At 42.2% G+C, this 22,301-nt stretch overlaps 1 protein-coding gene across 10 annotated transcripts in view; it reads right to left on the bottom strand.

Annotated features, from left to right (window-relative positions):
• CAMSAP2 (calmodulin regulated spectrin associated protein family member 2) overlaps window positions 1-22,301 on the bottom strand; it is a 104,847-nt gene that overhangs the window by 25,009 nt on the left and 57,537 nt on the right. For 7 of the 10 annotated variants that reach the window (XM_036846573.1, XM_036846591.1, XM_036846582.1 and 4 more), the window contains 4 exons: window positions 13,921-14,004; window positions 8,127-8,159; window positions 5,152-5,293; window positions 4,718-4,857 (listed from right to left, as the gene is read on the bottom strand). In XM_036846573.1, the coding sequence (XP_036702468.1) occupies window positions 4,718-4,857; window positions 5,152-5,293; window positions 8,127-8,159; window positions 13,921-14,004 (399 nt within the window). The remainder of the gene's footprint in view (window positions 1-4,717; window positions 4,858-5,151; window positions 5,294-8,126; window positions 8,160-13,920; window positions 14,005-22,301) is intronic. The other 3 variants (XM_036846600.1, XM_036846626.1, XM_036846645.1) reach the window with 1 other exon arrangement.

Genomic DNA, 22,301 nt, shown 5'->3' with positions numbered 1-22,301 from the left:
CCAGAAAGCAATGACAGAGAGTTACCTATTAAAACACAGCTCGAAATAGCATTCACCCATCAAAATCTGTGATTTTTTTTTTTTAAAGAAATGATAAAGCTTATAATCCCTAAGGCTGTGCTGTGTGTTACCGTCTCAGAAGCTTTCCATTCTCAATTATATTTCTTTCTCCTACACGTTTATTATTCTTCTCCTCAGCTGAATCCTTCCTGCGTGGCTTTTACACACGCTCAAACCTCTGCCACTGAACGCGGCCAAACCGGCACCCGATCCTTCATCCTCCGGCTCCGTCCACTGGGCCCGCTCGTCGCTTCAGACTTCTGTAACACCGGCCTCTCCCAGCAACCTGCTCTCAGCCCTCCTCTCCCTAATCCACTCCAGCCTGGCACTCAGGCGCCCTCGCTCTAAGCCGGCATTTGCTCAAGCCGCCCATGTCTGTGTCACTAAATCAAACAGATTTTTTGGTCTTCATTGCCCCCAACCCTCAGCAGCATTCGATACTCCTGATGTCTGAAAACTGCCGCCCACACCCACCAGCTATGGAACGGACCCCGAAGGCACGACTGCACTTGCACGTGCACTTTCTATTTCTCTCACTGTGCCAGTCGCCTTCCCCACAAGTCTGATCGGATCCCATCCTTACTTCCCTGAACGGCAGCCGCCTTCCCAGTGCCCAAAGCAAACCTGGGAGTCACCGCGACACCGGCCTCTTTCTCCCCTCATACACGATTCGCCGGCGAGGCCTGCAGGTTCTACGTCTCAACAGCCCCGGAATCCACCCACTTCTCTCCACCTGCATCGTAACTACCCTCACTCAAACTGTTTTCACCTCTTGGCTAGCACACAGTCATTTTTTCTTCGGCTTATGCAGCCACACTTTTCAAAATGCAACGCCCCTTCCCCCGCTTGCCCTTGCCCTTGGGAGACTGGCTATAGCTTACAAGCGGGTACCTGATGGGGTCCCTTTTCAATTTCTCCAGCTTCGTCTAATACCATATTCTCCAGGGTTCCTCACCTTACCCATCAGACTATATGGTCAAAAGGACAAAGCTGTGCTCACCACTATATCTTCAGTGTTTAAGACAGTGCCTGGTACATAACAGATGTCCAAAAAATATTTATTGAATGAACATATAAATGAATGAATAAATATAAGAAAGGCCAGTCACTGGCAAAATGTCGAAATGTTGTTACGGAATATCTCTGGGTAGTAAGATGATTGTGATTTATAGTTTTTCTTTATACTTATCTCATAGTATACTTTCTAAAACCAAAGTATAAAATTATATTTAAAGCACTGGTGCTAGGTTCCAGCTCTACTAGTTCAGTTCACTGAAAGCTATGTATATCTTTTGGAAAAACACTGTTTAAGTACCCCATAATTGTCTGTTGATAGGGAATTAATTACTATCTTAAGGACCCTGGAGCTCGACATCACTAATCATCAAGGAAATGCAAATCAAAACCACAAGGAGATACCACTTCACACCTGTCAGAATGGCCATCATCAGAAAGATAAGCGATAACAAGTGCTGATGAGGGTATGGAGAAAGGGAACCCTTGTGCATTGTCGGTGGGGATGTAAAATGGTGCAGCCACTATGGAAAACAGTATGCAGATTCCTCAAAAAATTAAAAATAGAACCACCATATGATCCAGCAATCCTATCTGGGTACATAAGCAAAGAAAATGAAAACAGATCTCTTGAAGAGATATCTGCAGTTCCATGTTCACTGCAGCCAAGACATGGAAACGACCCGAGTGTCCACCAGCAGATGAATGGATGAAGATGTGGTGCACATGCAGCCATGAGAAACTAGGGAAGTCTGCCATTTGCAACCGCACAGACGGATCTGGAGGGCACCGTGTGAAGTGAAATACGTCAGACAGAGAAACACAAACACTGTATGGCATCACTTGTACGTGGAATCTGAAAAAGCCAGACCCACAGAAACAGAGAACAGGGTGGTGGTTCCCAGGGACTGGGGTAGGGGAAACGCGGGAGTACTGGTCAAGGGTGCAGACTCCCAATTATGAAATGAATACGTTCTGGGGAATCGAGTAATTATAGTTAATGATAACTGTATTATATACATGGAAATTGCTGAAAGAGTAGATCTTAAATGTTCACAACAAAAATGGTAATTATGTGACGTGACGAGGGTGCTGACTGACACTGTGGTGATAATCATTCTGCTGTATGTAAGTGAATCAAATCAACACACTGTACACCTTAAACTTACACAATGTTATATGTCAACTGTATCTCAATAAAGCTGGAAAAAATTTATTTTAAGCACCTTGGTAAGATAACTGTCCTAATAACATAACTGTACTGTGTTTGGCCACTAGATGTCAGCATAGTAAGAAATAATTTTCCCAGTAAATAGTTTATGGAGAGAATTTCTTTCTGAATTTACGATGATTAAACAGCAATAAATCTGTCACCATATTCCTGGAATGGTACCAGATTAATTTCATTTAAGAGCTCTTCTTTCCTTCTTTCAGTTAAGACAGTCACGCAGCTATACATTAACATTCTTAAACACTCTAAGTGATATCAAAGAATACAGATATACAGAACATAGAATAAAAAGAAAAAGTATACTTTAACCCCTCTCCCTCGAATCCTAATACTGCACTCAGAAGAAACCACTGTTAAGAGTTCTGTGTTTCTCTCTCTACAGACCTTTTCCCACGCATCTGTATGTGTGTAGATGTGCATACAAACAGAAAAAGGATTTTTAAAATATATGTAAATTGCATCATGCCGTATATAATGTGTGCTCCCCGCACGCTTCACTTAGTAACTCCTAGTGAGCTTTCCGCATCAGTAAGATACCCCTGCCTCCTTCAAACAGCTGCTTTACAAGACATTTCAAGTGTGGCCCTCCCAAGGTGAACTGCTGCCAACTCTTCACCACCACGAACAATCCTTGTATGTCCTTCTGTGCACTTTAAATGCGGTTAGAGAATGCCCAACTGCCCTCTAAAAAGAGCACACCAGTTTACAAGTTCCCCACGAGGGGAAAAGAGGGTTCACTCCCTATTCCCCACAAACACTTGTTACTCAAGTAAACAAATGACAAGGTGGCCAGCACCATGGACCGAGCAACCTCTTGCGGGCTTGGAGTCTTAAAATACTCATCTGAGGTCAGAACTGTGGTTCTAATAATTTAGCAGAGAACAGAGAAAGTGACCAAAGTCTTCTCTGCAGATAATTATCTATTTTTAAAGTGCCTGATTTAAGAAAATGTCTTTGTATCTGGATCATGCCCAGACTAAGTTGATCTAAACAGCAGGGCTATCTGTTATTTATTGGAAGTCCAAGGTATACAACTTAAGCAAATGTAACCTTACAACTCAATGTATTTAATGAGGTCATTTTTTTTCTTTGAGATCTCAGTAAAAGTATTTAAAATTTTTAATAGGAAGCGCCAGGAAAAGTATTAAGATAAATATGAAAATATCTCCTAACTTCCATTTTGGTAAAAATGGCAAAGTGTAAACATTCAAAATCAATCAAGGTTTTTCTTCTGATGTGCTGGACAGTGCGGAGTGGGCACTGTTCTGGTCAACAGGGGCAGTGGCTTATTCTGGAAACGCCGTTACCCCTGGCTCCGTCAATCTGCCTCGCAGTAAACGAGAAACGGGTACAGGAAAAAGAGAGAGACCAGAGAACAAGAATTTAAAGCATCACAAGGCACTAGCATTACTCTGGGAGGGGTCCTGTAGCAGCTTCTGTGAAGGTGGGCATCGTAAATACAATTAGGACTGACATAAAGCTGTTCCTCTCAGAGTTCAAACAATTTGATTGTAAGATCATTTATTCCTAAAGCCTTTAAACAGAAGTGTTAACTTCAGGCGGGTGTACGAGAGCTGTGAAGGAATTCTGCAGCTGCAGCTGCTGGTAACACCAAGGCAGCGTTCCCACCATGAAGTTCTGGAACCTGCAGCTCAGAAGCCATCACGCCTGAGACACACGTCTGTCTTCACCACTAGAAAGAATGCTCTGAAAGGACAGGGGGGTCTTTGTGTTGTCTGCTGATTTATCCCAACCACCTAGAACACTCTAAGGCGCTCAATAAACATTTCTTGAAAGAAAGGCACTAAGCAACGGCCCGAAGCTAAGAGGACATTTCTTGAAAGAAAGGCACTAAGCAACGGCCCGAAGCTAAGAGGTCCCGTGACGTCCTGAAGCAAGGGACAAGTGTATGGCTGATAAATGCGATTACTTCCTAAAAGGTTCATTTCCAGATGACCGTAATATTTCCTGCCCTCTTCCTTGCCCTAGGCTTTGCCTCAAGTCCTGGGACCGGAGGGCCCCTTCTTCCCAGGCAGAGTCCACAGTCCTGCTGAGTGGCCACACCTCCTGCACGCTCACCGCAAGCGGCAGTCCCTCCAGGACCCAGAAACGCTCACTGGCTTGTCCGCTATTTTGCTAACAACATCAGAACAACGGTTTAATTCTGTACCATGACATTAAGTTTAGCTTTGTACTATAAAAGAAACCTGTAGCTAACAGTGTAGGTTTTTAAAAAATAAAAAATAAAATAAAATCAGCAGAAAAATCAAACACTATTTTTTCAAAAGTTCTTTTGCCTGAAATTACGGTTAATTTTTTGTAAGCTTAAAGCAGCTATACTGTTTATGTACCTAGTTATATGTTTTTTCAACGAACTTGAACAAACAAAGGGGAAAAGGATGATCGAAATACCTTTATGGAGGAAGCAGCGTAGAGCATGTCTTCCAGGGTGAAATGGCAACACTGGTTCAAATATTCTTGGCAAAATTCTTGAATCAGCTGCAGATTATAGAGGCTATCAGCCAAAGACATGGTTTCTTTCAAGCAAATATCTTCAAACAAGAAAAGAGCAAGGGTTAATTTTGATAATGTACATTTCATATTCATTTTGTAATTATTACCTTAATACAGATAGACAACTACGTAGAATCCGTCTGACCCACACGTATAACAGCAGTGATCACTACACAGAGGCTTAGAGACCAAGCACTCCTTTACTCAACTACTTCCTAGAATTATACATAAATGTTCTTCTTAAAAAAAGCCTTCATTACTTATTAAATTTACTGTCTTAAATATTTTTTACCATCTATCCACAGTTTAGAATATTTCAATGGAACACTTACCTTCTAATCTGACGACACCAGGACAGTAAAAATGAATAAGGGCAGCTAACGCACAGCCATCCGAGCCATCTTTCAGCAAATTTTCTACCAATGGAATGCAAGGCAGTTGCTTAAGCAATGTTTGCTCTTTCCTATAACGAGCCTACATTAAAAAAAAAAAAAAAAAAAGGAGAAAATGAATAAGTACTAAGCAACATACAGGAAAAAAACAGTATTATAGATTCCAATGTATCAGTAATAAAATATAAGTCAAGAGAAATGAGAACTACTAACCAGCATCCTTCTTTTCTAAACATTACCACTAGACCTCACGTTACCAAGAGCACTTTCGTTCTGAAGCGAAGTACGTAACATAACATGACAGTGCTCATTTAGGTGAAATTCACTTAGCCTAAGAATTTACATGTAAAAGCATCACAAAATGGATTTTGAACACTTGTTATCCAAATCATCAGTTCTGCTCTTCTGCAGATGATGACATTCATTCACTTTAAGGTTAGACTTCACTTAGACCACACGTTCTTACATGGAAAGAGTGAGACTCGAGCTGAAAGAATGAGGAGAGTCACCAGAATTGGGAGCAGGCAGAAGAATGTGAAACTATTCTTAAAGGAAATGTGGCGATAGAAACATCACTTTGAGGAACCGGAATAATATTCAAGACCATGAAGATATTCTGGCTTCTCATCTGAATGCTGAGACAATGCAAATAAAGTGTAATGACTTTGAAACTGAAAAAAACCCTCCTGGTTGAGGTTTCATTAACCAATAACAGAGCAAGTATAAGGGTTTCTGCTCCCTCTCAGAAAAACAGATGAAATTCTTGTGTTGTAAAGATTGGCCGGTGTGAGTGGATACAAACTTGTAAGGCGGTTCTCTAGAAATGAGACACGCTGTAAAACTCAGAGGTTACGAGGACGAGCTCTTAAGTCAGATTACCTAGGCTCAAATCCTGGTTCTGCCACTTCTTAGCTCTGTGATCCTGGACAAGGTACTTCAATGCTCATTTCTCGGTTTCCCCATCTGCGAACTGGGGATAATCACAGTACCTACTTCACAGCACCACGGAGGATTACAGAAGATGATGGACATAAAGTGCAATGCACACACGGGCACACAGCGAGTAATCGCCAGAGGTCAGCTGCTACTAGCTATTAGCTCTCCTCAGGCCAAGAAAAATAACGCTGAAGGCTTGATGAAGATGCACACTGAAGTACTTTATTAGCAAAATTTACAATTTTACAATATCAGTGGTTACTGATATTTAAATACAGTTTTTTAAAAAGTATCAAAACTAATTTTTCTTCTAACTTCATCTAAACTGATTATATTTCATAATTAAAATACAATTATGAAATATAATACTTTCGTGAGAATAACAGAAAAATATTATAATTTACTGAAAGGGAAAATTTACTATTTGGTGGTGAGGTCAGACTTCCTCTAAATGATATCCCTCAGAAGAGCATACACATTCAAGGAGGAGACATTTATCCCTATTTCCCTGTCACTGGCTACTCAAGAACAAGATTCATGGAACATTTTTTCCTCTGAAGATTTTCAGAGGATCTTGTTCTTACGAATCAGTGCGGACTAGACATCTGGGTTTAATGGTATGTTCCAAACTCATAGACTACCTATATTCAGAAAAAAAAATCACATAGATACACTACATAAATTCTTTAATTGATTACTGACTTTTACATAATCCTTAGAAAACTTCCTCATTTTGCTGCTGGCAGACAGTTTAAAAATCAGCCATGAAGAAAGAGGAGAGAGGAGGGGAGGAAGGGAGAGAGAGAAAGAAATCAGCCAGTGGCCTCTTCTGGCCGTACGCTGCCCCTCACACTTGGTAGTAAGCACCCTTCCAGGTCCTCCCCCTCCTTTCTTGGGCCGGCTAGAAACAAAATAGTCGCCTCTTGGGAATCCCCTACATTGGCTGGGCTCAGGGCCAAACTTCCCAGATCTCCAGGTCTACCCTTGTTTTCCGCCCACGGTCTGAACTGGACTGAGCTGGGCGCCCAGAGTCATGGAACAAAGAACTGAATTGTGTGCTGTGTTGTACTGCACCCTGCCAAGGAGCACTGCTGCACAGGGCACACACAGACACACAGACAGAGCTTCATAAGGCTGCAGCCACAGAGGCCCGTGGCTTAGGCCAATCGGAGGTTTATACGTGGCATGCCAAAACATCTTCCTGAAGATTATATCCTAGAAGAGGCATCAGGTAGACCAACTTTTAATCCTGAAGTCATGTGGGACTCCCCAAAAGTTCATCTGCAGTTCACAAAGGTTACAGAGTCTTTTATACCTGAACATGCTCTATGCTTTACAAACTTACTGCTCTTTCTACAAATGGAGAAATCTGGCATTTAAAAGGGACATACTTTCTATCTTTCAACATTATGGTGCACTTCTAAGTTACACTTCTGTGTCTGAGGGTGTAAAATACTTAAGTGGTCTAAGCCCCAGATGCCACCGTGAAAGATCAACTCTTCAAGTCAAACCAGAATTGAATCTAGCTCAGGTCCAGTACTGGGAGGGACACAGAATCCGTCACTTCTTTATTACACAAAAAGTATCCTCTACATTTCAGGCCAAAAGGAAATGATTCTTTCAAAAAGATGACTTTACAATACAAATAATTTACATGTGCAATTCATATTCACTTTTACTAACATTATTAAAACTAATGCAAATCTATATCCATACTTTTTTTGTTACCTAGTTATTGATGGTCTGTGAGTACTGACAGACTAGCTTACACTTTAAATTATTTTTAAAGCTTCTAATCCAAATTTTGACTAGATTTTTTAAATCTTTCTGTTTTACTTTATGATCAAAAACACCTTAAAATCCAACCTCTACTTGTGACTAACAGAATTATATGTAATGACCATATCGGCAAGACATAAACGATACCATTCTACAATTACACTTCTGGAGAGCAAGTTGAAGAAGCTGTGCAAACTTACTGGAACCAATTTCCAAAACCATTTGGAAGGAGACTTCGGAGGAAGCAGCAGGAAAAGAGGGGAAGCAAAAGGTAAAGGGAAAATTCATCAGAAGTTTTAAAAATTAACAAGTTATAGTAAAGTTTCTGTTAGTGGAGTTCCAAGTTTATAGTTCTCAAAACATTTTTTAAATGTTAATACTTTACAATTTAGCTTAAACTATAGAGGTTCCTAATGATGAAGACCACCACCTTCCCTCCCCTCACTCCTCTCCCAACATGGACGTGCGTTTTTAGGGTACCCAGGACATGCTGTGTACTTCGGCAGCAAAGAATTTTACCTCCCAGTTCTGGGATCACACATCACATTAGAAACTAAATTTATATCACAAGAGGGAGTAGAAAGATTCTAGGGCTGGACTTGCAATCATTAAAATTCTTAGACATTAGGAGGCCAAGTCTGATAAGGTAGTCTTCTTCCCAGAAGGAAAAGAAGAAAGACTGTTTCATAAGCGCACGAATAAAAGCAAGTAACAATGTAGAACTGAACAAAATGATCATTTCTTTTAATGACATAAAGAATTTCTTTCAATTAATGAGGGATAAAAAACCAGTTGGCAATTCTCACCAGTTATTATTTTTATAGAGTCTCTAAGGCAAGTAGCTACTAACACAAAGAGAATATAAATGTTATTAATTTTACTATCTAGGGGGTGTTCCAAAGAATATAATTTTATGTCTTTAAGAAGATGAATATACAATAAGCCCGTAATTTCAGATAATATGAGAATAATTTGTAACTGTTTATCTTTGTATTTCCTAGCACAGTTTTTTGGCAGCCCTAAATAAATATTTGTTGAAGTGAACCAAACTAAACGGGGTCTGAGTTAAAATTCATGTTCAACTTCTATGCAGAAAGTTTTTCCTACAGAAATTAATAGTAAAAGTAACATTATTTGGAAAAATAATATAAATGAGGTATTTTCAAGAACTTCAAAAATCAGAAAAATGTCATCTCAAGAATCAGAAAAATACCAGCTTCCCACAAAGAGATAATATTTCCAATAAATTTTTCTTATTGCATCAGGAAGAATAACTCTAATAATTTTTTTGCATGTATTTGAATCTCTCATTTAACCAAAAGTTTTTGGCAGCTGCAGTCATAATAGCCATAAAAAGTGCAAGAGCAGGAAGCCCCTGTGAATGCGTCAGGGTTCCCAATGAGTAACGGAAATGTCAAAAACAGGAGTTTTCTTGTTTTTGAGACTAGAAGAATCCATAATACAGAAACTGATGATAATAAGAAATTACTATGGATTATACAAAACAGGAGATGAGTCTCTTGTGGTTCAAATTAGTCCGCATTTCTTGCAAAATATTCAATACTTGAACGTTTTACTAATTCAGACAACTCTGAAAGAGCTCCCAATGGCTGCAGCTGGAAAAACTGAGCAACAAGTCAATACCACAGACTGGACTATAACCCAAAGTATACAATACATATACAGGCGTCCATGGCTTGTAACCCCAAGTACAGAGCACATACACACCAATCCATACTGATACCAATAAACGGCTGAAGGATATAAATAAATGGAGAAAGTACAAATCTCCCTTACAGAAGAATTCCAGATAGTATATATCCTCTTCCCTTCAGGGAGGGAGCTTAACTTCCCTCTCCTGGAACGTGGGGTGGACTTAGTGACCCACTTCCAAAGAAAAGAGCATCAGAGGGGGAAATAGAAACTTTACAATGAAGGAGACCACTTCAACCAAGTGATCAAGGTGGACACCATCAGTGACAAATCGTGTTCACGTCACGTGCTCCCTGATGTGATGTGATGAGATGGGAAGCCACCTCTGTGATGTTCTTCTCCAAAGGCCCACAGGCCCAATCTCATCACAGGACACAGGAGACACACCCCAATTCAGGGACCCTGGTAAAACACCTGGTCAGTACACAAACTGGTGTAACCTAAAATAAAGTCTGTAGTTTAGTCAACAATAAGGCACCAATGTTATTTTCTTGGTGTTGCCAAATGGGCCACAATTACCTAAGATGTTAACATTGGGGGAAACTGGATGAAGCTGTACTATCTTTGGAACTTCTCTGTAAATCTAAAATTATTCCACAATAAAGTTGATTTCAAAAATAAATACACACGAAAGTAGGTGAAGGTGGTCAAAAGGCACAAACCTCCAGCACTGCTGCATGTTATGTAGGAAAGTTGCTACGGGGGTAAATCCCAAGGGTTCTCATCACAAGGAACAAACGTGTTTTTCTATTTCTTTAATGCTGTATCTATACGAGATGATGAATGGTCACTAAACCTATCGTGGTCATCATTTCATCATGTATGTAAGTCAGATCATTATGGCGCACACCCTAAATTTACACAGGGCTGTATGTCAGTTAGATCTCAATAAAACTGGGAATGAACGAATCAATGAACAAATGAATAATGATGGACAGAAACAGATTATAACCCATTAAATAAAATAAGAATCCATCAGTTCATACAGATAATAAAGAGATGATAGGTAGATTGATAAACAGATGAGGTCAGATTTGCTTACAATAGAATCCTAACTAATAAACGTAGAAGAAATGATAAAGTTAGAGAATTGCCATTTTGTAACCACCATAGTAAAAAGTTAACTGAAGTAGGTAACATCAATAAATGCTAAATCTAGGAGGTGGGGAAACACTGAAGAGGAACAGGATATTTACAGTCTCAAAGTACCCTCCTCTCAAATTACTTATTACGAAAGGAAAAATAATAACCATGCAGTCAAAAAACCCAAACAATATCTTAACCAACTGATCAAAATTAGTATCACCTAGTAGAGGCAAATGGATATCACATGCCTCTGGATACAATACTGTGAAAAGGACACACTTTACATAGTATTCTAGGCTAAAAAAAGCACAACTTAATCTAACTATGAGGAAATATCAGAAGAACTGAAATTGAGGGATAGTCTATGAAAATGACCTGTATTCTTAAAAAATGTCAAGGTCACGAATGAAAAAGAAAAGCTGAGGACTGTTCCTGTTTAAAGAAGATGACAGATACAACAACTAAATACCTTACATGACCCTGGACTAGATCCTGGACTAGAAAAATATATAAAGTTCAATTGGGATGACTGACAAAACTGGAACATAGGCTGTGAGTCTGATCAAAGCACTTTATTGACATTAAGTTACCTATCCTGTGGTTGTGTAAATGAATAGCTTTCTTCCTAGGAAGTATACATTGAAATATTAAGGGGTGAAGGGGTATGATACATGCAACCTTCTTTCAAATGTTTCAGAAAAATCTACACATATATATGTCTGTGTGTGCAACATGTAATGCACAGAGCACACAAAATGTTACACTGATGGATCTGGGTAAAGAACATATAAGGGTTCTTTGAACTATCCTTGCAACTTTCTGTTAAATCAGAAATATTTCAAAATAAATGTTCTTAACAAGTTATATTAAATCCATACCAATCCAAATCTTTGTAGGGTGTTGTATCCAAATGCACAAGACTATCGATCTATAAAGCTGCTGAAGAAATCTAATTGTTATAGTACTCTTAGGCAAAGATTAAAATCACGGTACTAGGATATCTAACTAATATGTAAGTTTCTTCAGACCAAATCATCTTTATAAAATATTGCTTGGAGAAAAAAAAGTTACGGTACCATCTCTGAATTTTAAAAATGTTTAAATATCATAAATGTGAGAGTTTATAATGAAGAATTTTGTTTTTACAAGAATGTAAATCAAGAATAAAATGATTATAATTTCTAGCCAAACCAAATAGTTCAAAGGCCAAAAAATCCCACTGTTGGGTAACAGAGCAAGACTTCATAACCTACTCTGTGCTTGGCAGTGTGTTCTTCATGAGGACCCCTGTACTTTACAGACTACGTGAAATGAACACTTACTTTCACAAAGATTTTAACAATGAGAAAAAGGATAAAATTCATTTGAAAATGAAGGTATTGAATCTAAAACATGGCACAGATGAACTTATCTATGAAACAGAAAGAGACTCACAGACATAGAGAACAGACTTGTGGTTGCCAAGGAGATGGGGAGATGGGGGAGGAAAGGACTGGGAGTTTGCAGTTAGCAGATGCAAACTATTGCATACAGGATGGATAAACAACAAGGTCGTACTGTACAGCACAGGGAACTATATTCAATATCCTGGGATAAACCGTATGGAAAAGAGTATGAATAAGAATGTATCTATGTGTATAACTGAGTCGCTCTGCTGTAACAGCAGAAATTAATACAACACTGTAAATCAACTCTACTTCAATAAAAAAGTAAATGAAGAAAGATAATAATAAAAGAGGAAAAAAAAGAAAATGAAGGTATAAATGCTATGTTTGTGCTAAAATAAAAATGTGTACTAACCCAACTATTTAAGTGAAGCACACTCATTCATTCATTTACTCAATCACTCACTCAGCAAATCCTGGTTGTGAGGTTAGTATGTACAATTCCGTGGGCCAAGTGCCGTGAAAAAGTCAGAGTGACATGATCCAGTAGTGTCTGGATACCATACAGTTTGTTTTTCTTAAAGGTCACTTAATCTGCAGTTGTTTGGAACACAAATAGCATTTTTTCCCCACAGAAACAAGGTTTACTGGATCCTATGTCAGCATATAAAACCCCCATTTAGTTCATAATGTGTATGCAAAACTACAGAATTAAATCATATATATAATAAACGAGGTTTCCATGGAAATCCTGTAACTTAGGATGATGCTGAACCTTATTCCTGATTAGAGCCAGGAGCAAAATGGGGGGCGGGGGGGGGGGCGGGCAGGATTAAATCCATCTCCAAGGCAAGGGTTTCTACTACTAAAGGGGGGAAACTGGAAGGAAAGGGCTGGGGGACTCGAGGGACAAGGCGGGGGCAGAGCTGGGGGAAGCCGGGAAGCGGGTACAGATCTCCACTGGGGACGGTGGACAAGAACCAAGCCCAGGGAAACCACTGTGATCCCAGGCACCGGATTCAGACAGAAGTGTAGGTGGTCTCCGCACAACTTGCCTGGCGAAGCTGGGGACGCACAAACCAGCTTTTTCCCTTTCCCTCCTCTGGTCTCCTCTCTTACAGAGTATCAGTGACTAGCAGCATTCGCCCAAAATGAACAGAAGTGCTGTACAATAATGAAGATACTTAAAATAACCCAGATGGAAAATAAAGTCTCTGCATAAGATCATTTCTTATACCTCAATTCAAATGCTAGACAACATGTTTAAAGGGCTCTCATTATAATATATTTTAAAAGATGTAGGAAATATACTTTAGGTCTTAGTATATAACAAACACAAACACACAAGTGTTCGGAGAAAAAAAACTCTAAGAGCCTGTTCAAGAAGTTTAAAGAATTAATCCGTGTTAATGTTTCTTCTTCCTTCACAAAATAACCATATGTACAACTTATAATTCCTGGAATGTAATTTTAGAGGCTGGTCTTACTACAAGTCATTATAAGGCTGATACACTGAAAACTGTTTTCCTGTTTCATATATTTTACCAAAGAAAGGCAAACCCATTATTTTTTGCCAAAAGAATGTCAGAAGCTGAGCTCTAGTCATTAACAATTTTTCCTAAACACCGTCATCCAACTAACCTTCATTCTGCACTGCTACTTACTTGGTATTTATGGAAACGCTTTCTAGGGTACAGTTAAGACCACCAAAAAATAATTTGATGAACACACAATTAACGCTTCCCCAAACAGCACACACATATGAACACAGGGTCTCACAAAGGCACCTTTTTTTCTTAGGAACATGTACCTTTTGACCTCCTGAAGCTTCCACTGTGTGGTGGTCTTTCAATTTCTGTTCTTGTTCCATTATGTCTTTCAAATGTTCATTTACCTTAAAATATAAAAACATTAATTTGAATTTATAGTCAAATATAACAGTAAAATAACATGTACCTTAAAAGGCCTGTGTTCAGATCTCTGATGTCAAATACCAGTACCACGCAAATGAACAGAAATTCATTTTCCCAACCAGAAAAAAGTATCTTACAGGTGTTTTGTTTGAAATTCTAAAATTCATGACTTTACCAAATACTTGTTGAGTACCTAGTACATGTCAGGTACTAGTTGGAGTGCTAGGGGGACAAAAAGGCACTTGATAACTTCTGTTTTAATGCTTGGGAAACAATAAAACTTTTTTCAGTAAAAAGTTTACAATCTCTTTTAGGACTACTAAGTGAAAATTATTTTCCTCAAAAACACTCTGAATCAAATTCTTTTTTTTCTTAATGTCTTCCTTGTCTTTTATTCTTTTCTTTAAAATACATTTATTTATTTTTTTATTTTTGGCTGCGTTGGGTCTTTGTTGCTGCACGTGGGCTTTCTCTAGTTGCAGTGAGCAGGCTTCACTACAGTGCGCAGGCTTCTCATTGTGGTGGCTTCTCTTGTTGCAGAGCACGGGCTCTAAGCGCCCAGGCTCAGTAGTTGTGGCTCACGGGCTCTAGAGTGCAGGCTCAGTAGCTGTGGTGCACGGGCTTAGTTGCTCTGCGGCATGTGGGATCTTCCCGGACCAGGGCTCGAACCCGTGTCCCCTGCGTTGGCAGGCGGATTCTTAACCACTGAGCCACCAGGGAAGCCATGAATCAGATTCTTAGGCTGTGATCTCATAGGCATGTCCCTGGATCATGAGTGGGTTTTAGTGTGGTCATAAGGCCACAGTTAAATTACATGAAAAATTTTTGCATATGGGAACTTCTTAGGGAGAAGGTCTGATTTATCTAACAGATTGTTCAAACAGCCCATAATTCAAGATGATTAAGAAACAATCTGTCTAGTGCAAAAGTATTTCTTCAGAATAGTTTAGACAATTTTGGATTCTGAGTTACTGATTTTAAGGTCAGTCCAGTAATAATAAGCAAATGTTCAAGTTAATTAATAATGGCGTTCTGGAAAATCTGAATGGTATTATCAACCACTGTAACTCTAAACTAAATCAATAATTTTCTAACCTCTTCTGTTGCTTAAAATTCAGTTCAGTGCCTAAGAAAAAAAGACTAAAGAATTTGAATTTATGATAAATTTAACTAACAGTTACGATACTCTCCGAGGCATTAGAAGGAATTTAACCAACACACAGATTCATCTTGGTTTGTACTGCCAAGTAGGCTGCCGTGCTCTAAGATCTCAGGGCACCGACTTGGCGGTGTAAAACACTCTTCCGAAGAGACAGCGTAAGCAGAAGCGACCCGGCTCTGACTCAAAACCCCCACTCACAAGCCATGACCTTAATAATTTCCTGATATCAGAGCCTTCGCTGCCAGCTGGAATAAAACCTACTTCACAAGAGGTTTGGAGACTATGGCTCTAGGACGGTCCCCAGTGATCCCCTTGAGTGTGGGCAGGGCCTATAATTTGCTCCTACCCAACAGAATACAGCTAAGGGGATGGGATACCACTTTGGCGCTTACGTCTCGCACACTAAGCCCCACTCTCTCCTGCTGGCTTTGAGGAAGCACACAGCCACCCCTCGAGCTGCCCTACGGAGAGGCCTGCGTGCTAAGGAGCTGGGGGCAGACTCCAACCAACAAGGAACTGAGGCTCTCCGTCCAACTGCTGGACCTAAGCCCTGCCAACAACCACGTGGGCTTGGAGTGGACCCTCCACACCCAAACTTTCCAATAAGACCCCAGGCCTGGGCAACACCTTGACCCAACCTTGTGACAGACCCTGAAGACGGAGCATGCAGGTAAGCAAGGTCTGGATCCCTGACCCACAGAAACTGGTAACACTGAGATGACTATAATAAGTAAGTAAATAACTGAGCTAACAGAAGTTTTAAGCAGTTAAGTTTGTGGTAATTATTACAGCAAAACAACTAATACAGAGAATAAAAGAGATAATGTATAAAATGTACCAAGTAAAGTGCATAATACAGAGCACAGACCCCATAAACAGAAACTACTGCCATGACTTAGAAACAATACACCCCCAATGTAATTCCAGAGAGTTAAATGTCTGTAAGGGCTTTAACAAATCCTACTCAAAATACTTTAAGTTGATGTAATGGCATAAATCATCCAAAATACCAAACTCATGATTATAAGAAAATTTTACATGTTGATAATTCATTAACTTTCATAACAGGGAAACTACACGAAAAGTACAAGACATGGTCACTTCACGTTATTTAACCTACCTGGGTACACAAGACAGATAAATGAGATAATTAGCTTAGTAATTCTTAAGCCAGTTCCCAGATGCTGGTTAGAAAGTTCTAGCACTAAAGTTGAGTCATGACATTCTTTGTGCAACTCACGGATAAAAGTTAAAGATGTGTGTGTATCAGAGAGCCAATCGTGACCTGGAGGCAGTTCACCACTGGAACAAGCGCTGAGGACCAGTGAACTAGAGAACATACAACAAACAGCTGGCGCTGGCATATGAATTAAAAATAAATGTGCTAAAACGTCATATGCATTTTTAAATATCCATTAATTTAAAAATGTACACTAGCTTTTATTTAATCTTTTTCATTTAAAAATACAGAATAGTCATGTGTATCCTTGCCTTGATGTAAGTCTGAAGTCAGTCAATATTTGTTCCTTCCTCCTGAATAATACAAAAACCTTAGAAAGGCTTTAATTCAAATCACCTCCTCTCATCCCTCATGTTACTTTAACCTAGCAACATAGTTCTTCCTTTTTAAGGGCCTCAGATTTAGGCACGATGATGATTTTTTTAATAACACTTGCTTAGATTTACCCATGGTGCACACCAACTCCCCTTTTTATCATTGCTCCCTACACCCCACCTTTTCCTCTAGTTCCACTCCTTTCTTCCTGAAGTACAACCTTTCAGTACTTCTTTCTGCAAAGGTCTGAATGATAAACCACCTCTGCCTGAACAAATCTCGATTACAACTTTAGTCCTGGGCAAAAGTACAGAACTCTAGGTTCATCGTTATTTTTCTTCGGCACTTTGATGATTTTGCTGCACCGTCTTCTGGCTCAACTATTACTGCTGAGATGTCTACTATCACGTTCCTTTGAGAGAGGAACTGTCTTTTATCTATCTATCTTTGGATTCTGCAGTTTCATTGCTATATATGTAGGCGTGGATTTAATTTATCCTGCTCCAAATTCACGATGGTTCCTGAATTTGAACGTCTATGCCTTTCATCTATTGTAAAACATTTTCATCCATTGTCTCTTCAATTATACTCTCCCCAGCCTACCCACTCCCTGTTAACTCCTTTTGGAATTCCAATCAGGCCTCTAGGCAAGTCTGTTAACCTCAATGTCATATATCCCATCTCATCTCTCTGGGCTGATTCTGGGTAATTTCTTCTCGTTAATTAACTCCCCTCTTCAACTATGTCTAATCTTCTGTTTAATCTTTTTATTTCAATGACTAAAATTTTCAATTTCTAAAGTTATATTTTATTCTTTTTCCAATATACCCTCCACACTGCCTTACTCTTTCCTATGGCTTTTATTCCGTGTTTTATTTTCAGCCACTCAAGCGTTTACTTTTGTCTTTTCAGACTGTTCTGCTCTCTGCAGCTCTCGGCGTGTGGGCCTTGTTTGTCAGGTTTGCTGGCTCTCCCGTGTGCGTGACGGCATCTTCATCATTTCCTAAACGCCGGTTGTTGGTACTTTTGCATCTGAGAGAAGAGTATCCCTCCCCCACTGCTGGGGACCCTCACGGTTTGGGTGTAGAAGTGACCTTCAGAGTAACCTTTCCTCTGCTGGTGTGCCAGGTGCCAGGAAGATACCACTGGCCTGGCACTGGGCCTTCTGGTCATCTGCTGCCCCCCAGCCCATGCTCAGTCCAGGAGGCGCCCTCCCCAGACCTGGAGGGAGACGCGAAGTCAGCCCACGACGACCCGACAGGCCGCGTCTTCTCGCCAGGGGGTGGTTTCGGTGTGGGCCTGAGAACCACTCTCCTGAGGGAGACCTTCTGGGGGAAGGTTCCTTTGCTATTAGCAGCGCCCGGAAGACCCTACTCTCATCTTCGCCGGACACCGTTATGACTGCACGTGTATGACCTCTGGAATCACCGAAGCCATTGTAAAACCACGCATGGAAGTAGCCCTGTGGCAAAGCTGGAACCCCTGCATTCCTGATGACACTAACACTGACACAGCCCACCTCCAGGTGGCACTTAAGAGCAAAGACATCGCGGCTGGTGTGCTCGTTTCCACCGAGGGCTTGAGCTCTTGGCGGGTCTACACAGAGGTCACGGTTCCAGCTTCCCGCAGCCGGCAAACCCCACGGCCTCATCTGGCATCTAGCGACTCTCAAGCCCCGGCAGAGGCTCAACGGCCCCTGAGAGGCCACCAAAGCCTGCAGCCCCGCTTTGTTTCTGGCACCCGACAGTTTCCTTTTCTGTCTCTGATGCTCAGCTCTGTAGCATAAACCTTTCCAACTGCGTTTTATCAAACATGTCCAGGAGTTTGTAACAGGAAGGGCTACCACTGAACCTGACACGCTGCCAAAATAACTAAAATGTTCTGTCCTGGCAACATGTGTTACAAGGCCTCATAATGTCCACGCATTTGAAGCATTCTGACGGATTTACCAATTAAGGCGGGTAGGGGTTGACAGGGCCCAAACCTGGGAAAGTTTATAACTTTTTCTGGGTTTTTGATTTGGTCCTTTTTCTTAGCATTTTCTTTTCTTTTTTTTTAAGTTAAAAAAGAAACCCTTTAGAATTCAGTATCAGGTAGTTGTAACTGATCTGTCAGTTTGGAAATATCTTCATGATTATTTTAAAAGTCCTTATCTGATTCTCTCGGAAAAGCAAACTGGTCACACGTGAACATCCTGAACCCCTATTCCTTCACTTCCTCATCCACACAGTCAACAGCTATTTACTGAACGCCGGACATTATATTAAGAGGCTAGGGACACAACGGTGCATAAATACAGTCTAGTCCCTACCCTCATGGAACAAGGGAGACAGAACAAAAAGGGAAAAAAGGGTAAAAAACTCCCCCCAACAAAAGCAATCTGTAAGGAGTGGTACAAATCAATAAAGAGGTGAGTAGAAAACCACGGGAGTGGGGAGACCTATCTGAGCAGGGACGCTGTCCCAGAGGCGGCCTCTGAAGCTGCAGCCACGACACAGAGAGGAGGATGCAACACAAGCAAAGGCCCTGTGGTGGGAAAACCTGGTGTGTTCGAGGGAGTGAAAGAACAGTAAGGCTGGAGCCTGGTGAGCCCAAGGGAGGCTACAGATGGAACTAGAGAGAGGGAGGGCCAAGTAACAGAAGGCTCCTGTATTTGTAACTCTTGTGTGCCCTGCCTGACTTAGCCGTTACAATCTTGTCCTCTGTGACCTTGCTTTTCTTAAGTGTAAACTCATTTACAGTCAACAGTGCTGATAACTATTCTAGCCATGTAATTCCCATTTTTCTATGGTAGCTTTTTTTTTTTTTTTTAAATACTTTGTATATCCAGAAGAAAAGGCAACTAGGTCAGGATGAGCCAAAATAAGAGCCAGAAGAAGCAGTACATACTCCAGTGGAGAGCGGAGGGTGATGTCACAACCGGAGAATAGACGCCGACGCCGGGGCTGGTGGAACAAGCGAGAAAAAGCTACTCTGAGCTACTCTGAGGTGCAGGTTCGATCAACTGGTTCCAATCCTGATCTGAAAACTGAAGAGGGTGGACATGGCTGCCTAAAGGTGCTGGACGTTCCTAATTAGGTGATCTCCTTATCTTTCCGTAGCCTCCCGAAGTTCTACGGTGCCGAGCCTGATTCTGTGGCTGAAACTCCCTCTTCCATGTACTGAACACCATCGCTTTGCCAAACACTGCACCGGTCCAGGCACTAGCACTAAAAAAAGAAAGACGGGCACAGGACTCGTCCTCATATCGATTATTCTACTTTGTTTAAATGATTGAACTCTGAAAAGTGCTATAAAGGAAACAGAGCATCACAGTAGAAAATAAGACGTGCCAGGTGCCTAGTTTAGACAGGCTGTGAGGAGAAAGCGCCAGCCAAGCTGAGAAATGATAGTGCAGAGGCGCTGAGCCGCACAAAAGGCTGGGCGATGGGCCGCCCAGGAACGGGAAACATCGCGTCCAAAGGCCCAGAGGTGAGCCCCACAGCTGGGATGAAGGGAGGGAGGGAAGAAGAGGAACAGTGGTCCTGACCTAGGACGGAGGTGCACACAGGGGTCGGGCTGGATGGTACTTTTGTCGGCACTGGTACACTTGACATTTTCAGTGTAAAATGTGAACTCAACATGATCCGAGTGGCCTGAAAGCACATTCTGGGGGTCCGGGTTCTGGTCCTGCTGGAGCGGCACGTGTCACCTGGAGCTTCCCAGGGACACTGAGGAGAGCCCTGGATGAGACAGCAGGGCCGGGAGGGTCGGCCGCTGAAGGAGGAGCACGCCGGGTTCAGTCCGTCTGCACGGGTCTGCCCTCAAGCTGCACGAGGCTGAGCCGCTGGGCTCAAGCAGGAAGCTGCAGCCTCGGGGGCTTGAGGAACAAAGGGGGCAGTCATCGGCGTGGCTGGGTACCAAGGAGGACGGGCAGCCTGGCAGGAAGCGCTCGTGAACAGAGGAGACCCCAATCCCCACAGAAGCTGCCACAGATCCTTGGCTGGCCCGCACTGTGCTGGCAGGAAAGGGCCCCAGAGCCCAGGCAGGGGACAAGAGCTGGCAGCCCGGCAGGGAGGTGGTGTGGCGCTCGGGCGTGGAAGACGCCCGGGCGTCCGCTGAGGCTTCACAAGGCTCACATGTGAGTTCGAGATGAGGACGGAAAAGCAGTCACTGGATTTGTCCAAATGGGAGCCTACAGTGACCTCAGCAGCGACTTCAGGGTGGGAGTGGGCGAGGGGATGGAGAGGTTCTGTGTACAGAGTAACAGGGTCCGATTTGGACGGGGAAGCTTTGTTTACCAGGCTGGGAGACACCAGAGCAGTCTTATTCTTACGAGGACGATCCGACAGGGAGGGAGTCGGGTGACGGAGGACCGTGAGTGTGGCCCACAGACCGGCGCTGGGAGCATTGCGCGGAGCTTCTCAGAAACGCAGACTCTCCACCCCAGCCCAGACCTACAAGCTCCCGGGAGATTCTTATACACATTAAAGCGTGAGAAAAACTGAAGCTGAGGACCAGTGGCCATGAAGAAGGGAAGAGAGAGGAGTTCTAGAGCAGTAAGTAAGGGGGACTGGCCTTTGACAGGAAGGGGACACTCTCCACTGTGAGAGCAGCAAAGAAAGACAACGATGCTGATGAGGAAAGGTCTCCAGATGCGGCAGCAAGAGGAGGGACTTCCCGCCGGACGGCTGCCCATCTCGACGCTACGAGACGAGCACTCGTGACGTCCGCAGCTGACGGCGATGGGGGAAGGGCTGGGGAAGGTCCGAGGAGCAGAGGAGGACGGGCGGTCATGCTGAAGTGCGGGAAAGGGACCTGCGCGGGGACACGCCTGTCGGGCTGGCAGTGAGCGCGGCGTGTCCGTCTGAAGCTGGTGCTCAGGAATGCACACTAGCCTCCCCGCGTGAACTCCTCCAGCAGTGTTAACCTCATAGGTGCACCTATGGGATAAGGCGGTAACTGGGCCCAGCTGGGGTTTTATCAAATGCGCACAAGGGAAGGAGAAGGATGCGGAACTGACCTTCCAGGCAAGACTCTAAGTTCAGAAAGGAGAAATGTGAAGTCAAGTGAGACCGGGAGAGTTAAAGGGCTCGGTGGTTTGGAACTCACGACAAAGGTGAACATTTTTAATTGTGGGGGTGTGAGAGTGAGGGAAAAGAATTAATCAAGAACGGGAGGTCTGCGGTGGGTCGTGAAGGCCACGCGGTTTCTGACGATGAGTGGGTCCAGGATAGGACCGTGACCCCTACAGCTAACGAGCGGAGGGCAGAGTGCCACACGGGCCTTTGACACTGACGCTGATATTATGGACCACGATGGCAGATGCAGGAATCTTCACACTTGGCTTCTTGTTACAAGCGCCACGCAAGCATTCAAGGGAGGACACCTGAAGATGTAACTTCTTTTAAATCCGTTCAGGTCTTGCTCACAGATTAGGTTTAATTTTCTCTGGGGTTACAGTTGTAAATGAAAGAGAATCAAGAGGAATTAACTGTTCAAATTGGTAAAGGGAGCGATAAATTGACAATTTAAGCATCTTCAGAGCACAAATAACTAATCACAGTTCTATAAAAATTTCC

Source organism: Balaenoptera musculus, chromosome 1 (assembly GCF_009873245.2).
Source record: "Balaenoptera musculus isolate JJ_BM4_2016_0621 chromosome 1, mBalMus1.pri.v3, whole genome shotgun sequence".
In the NCBI taxonomy this organism is placed as follows: domain Eukaryota; kingdom Metazoa; phylum Chordata; class Mammalia; order Artiodactyla; family Balaenopteridae; genus Balaenoptera; species Balaenoptera musculus.
This window is presented reverse-complemented; position numbering and strand designations above follow the sequence as displayed.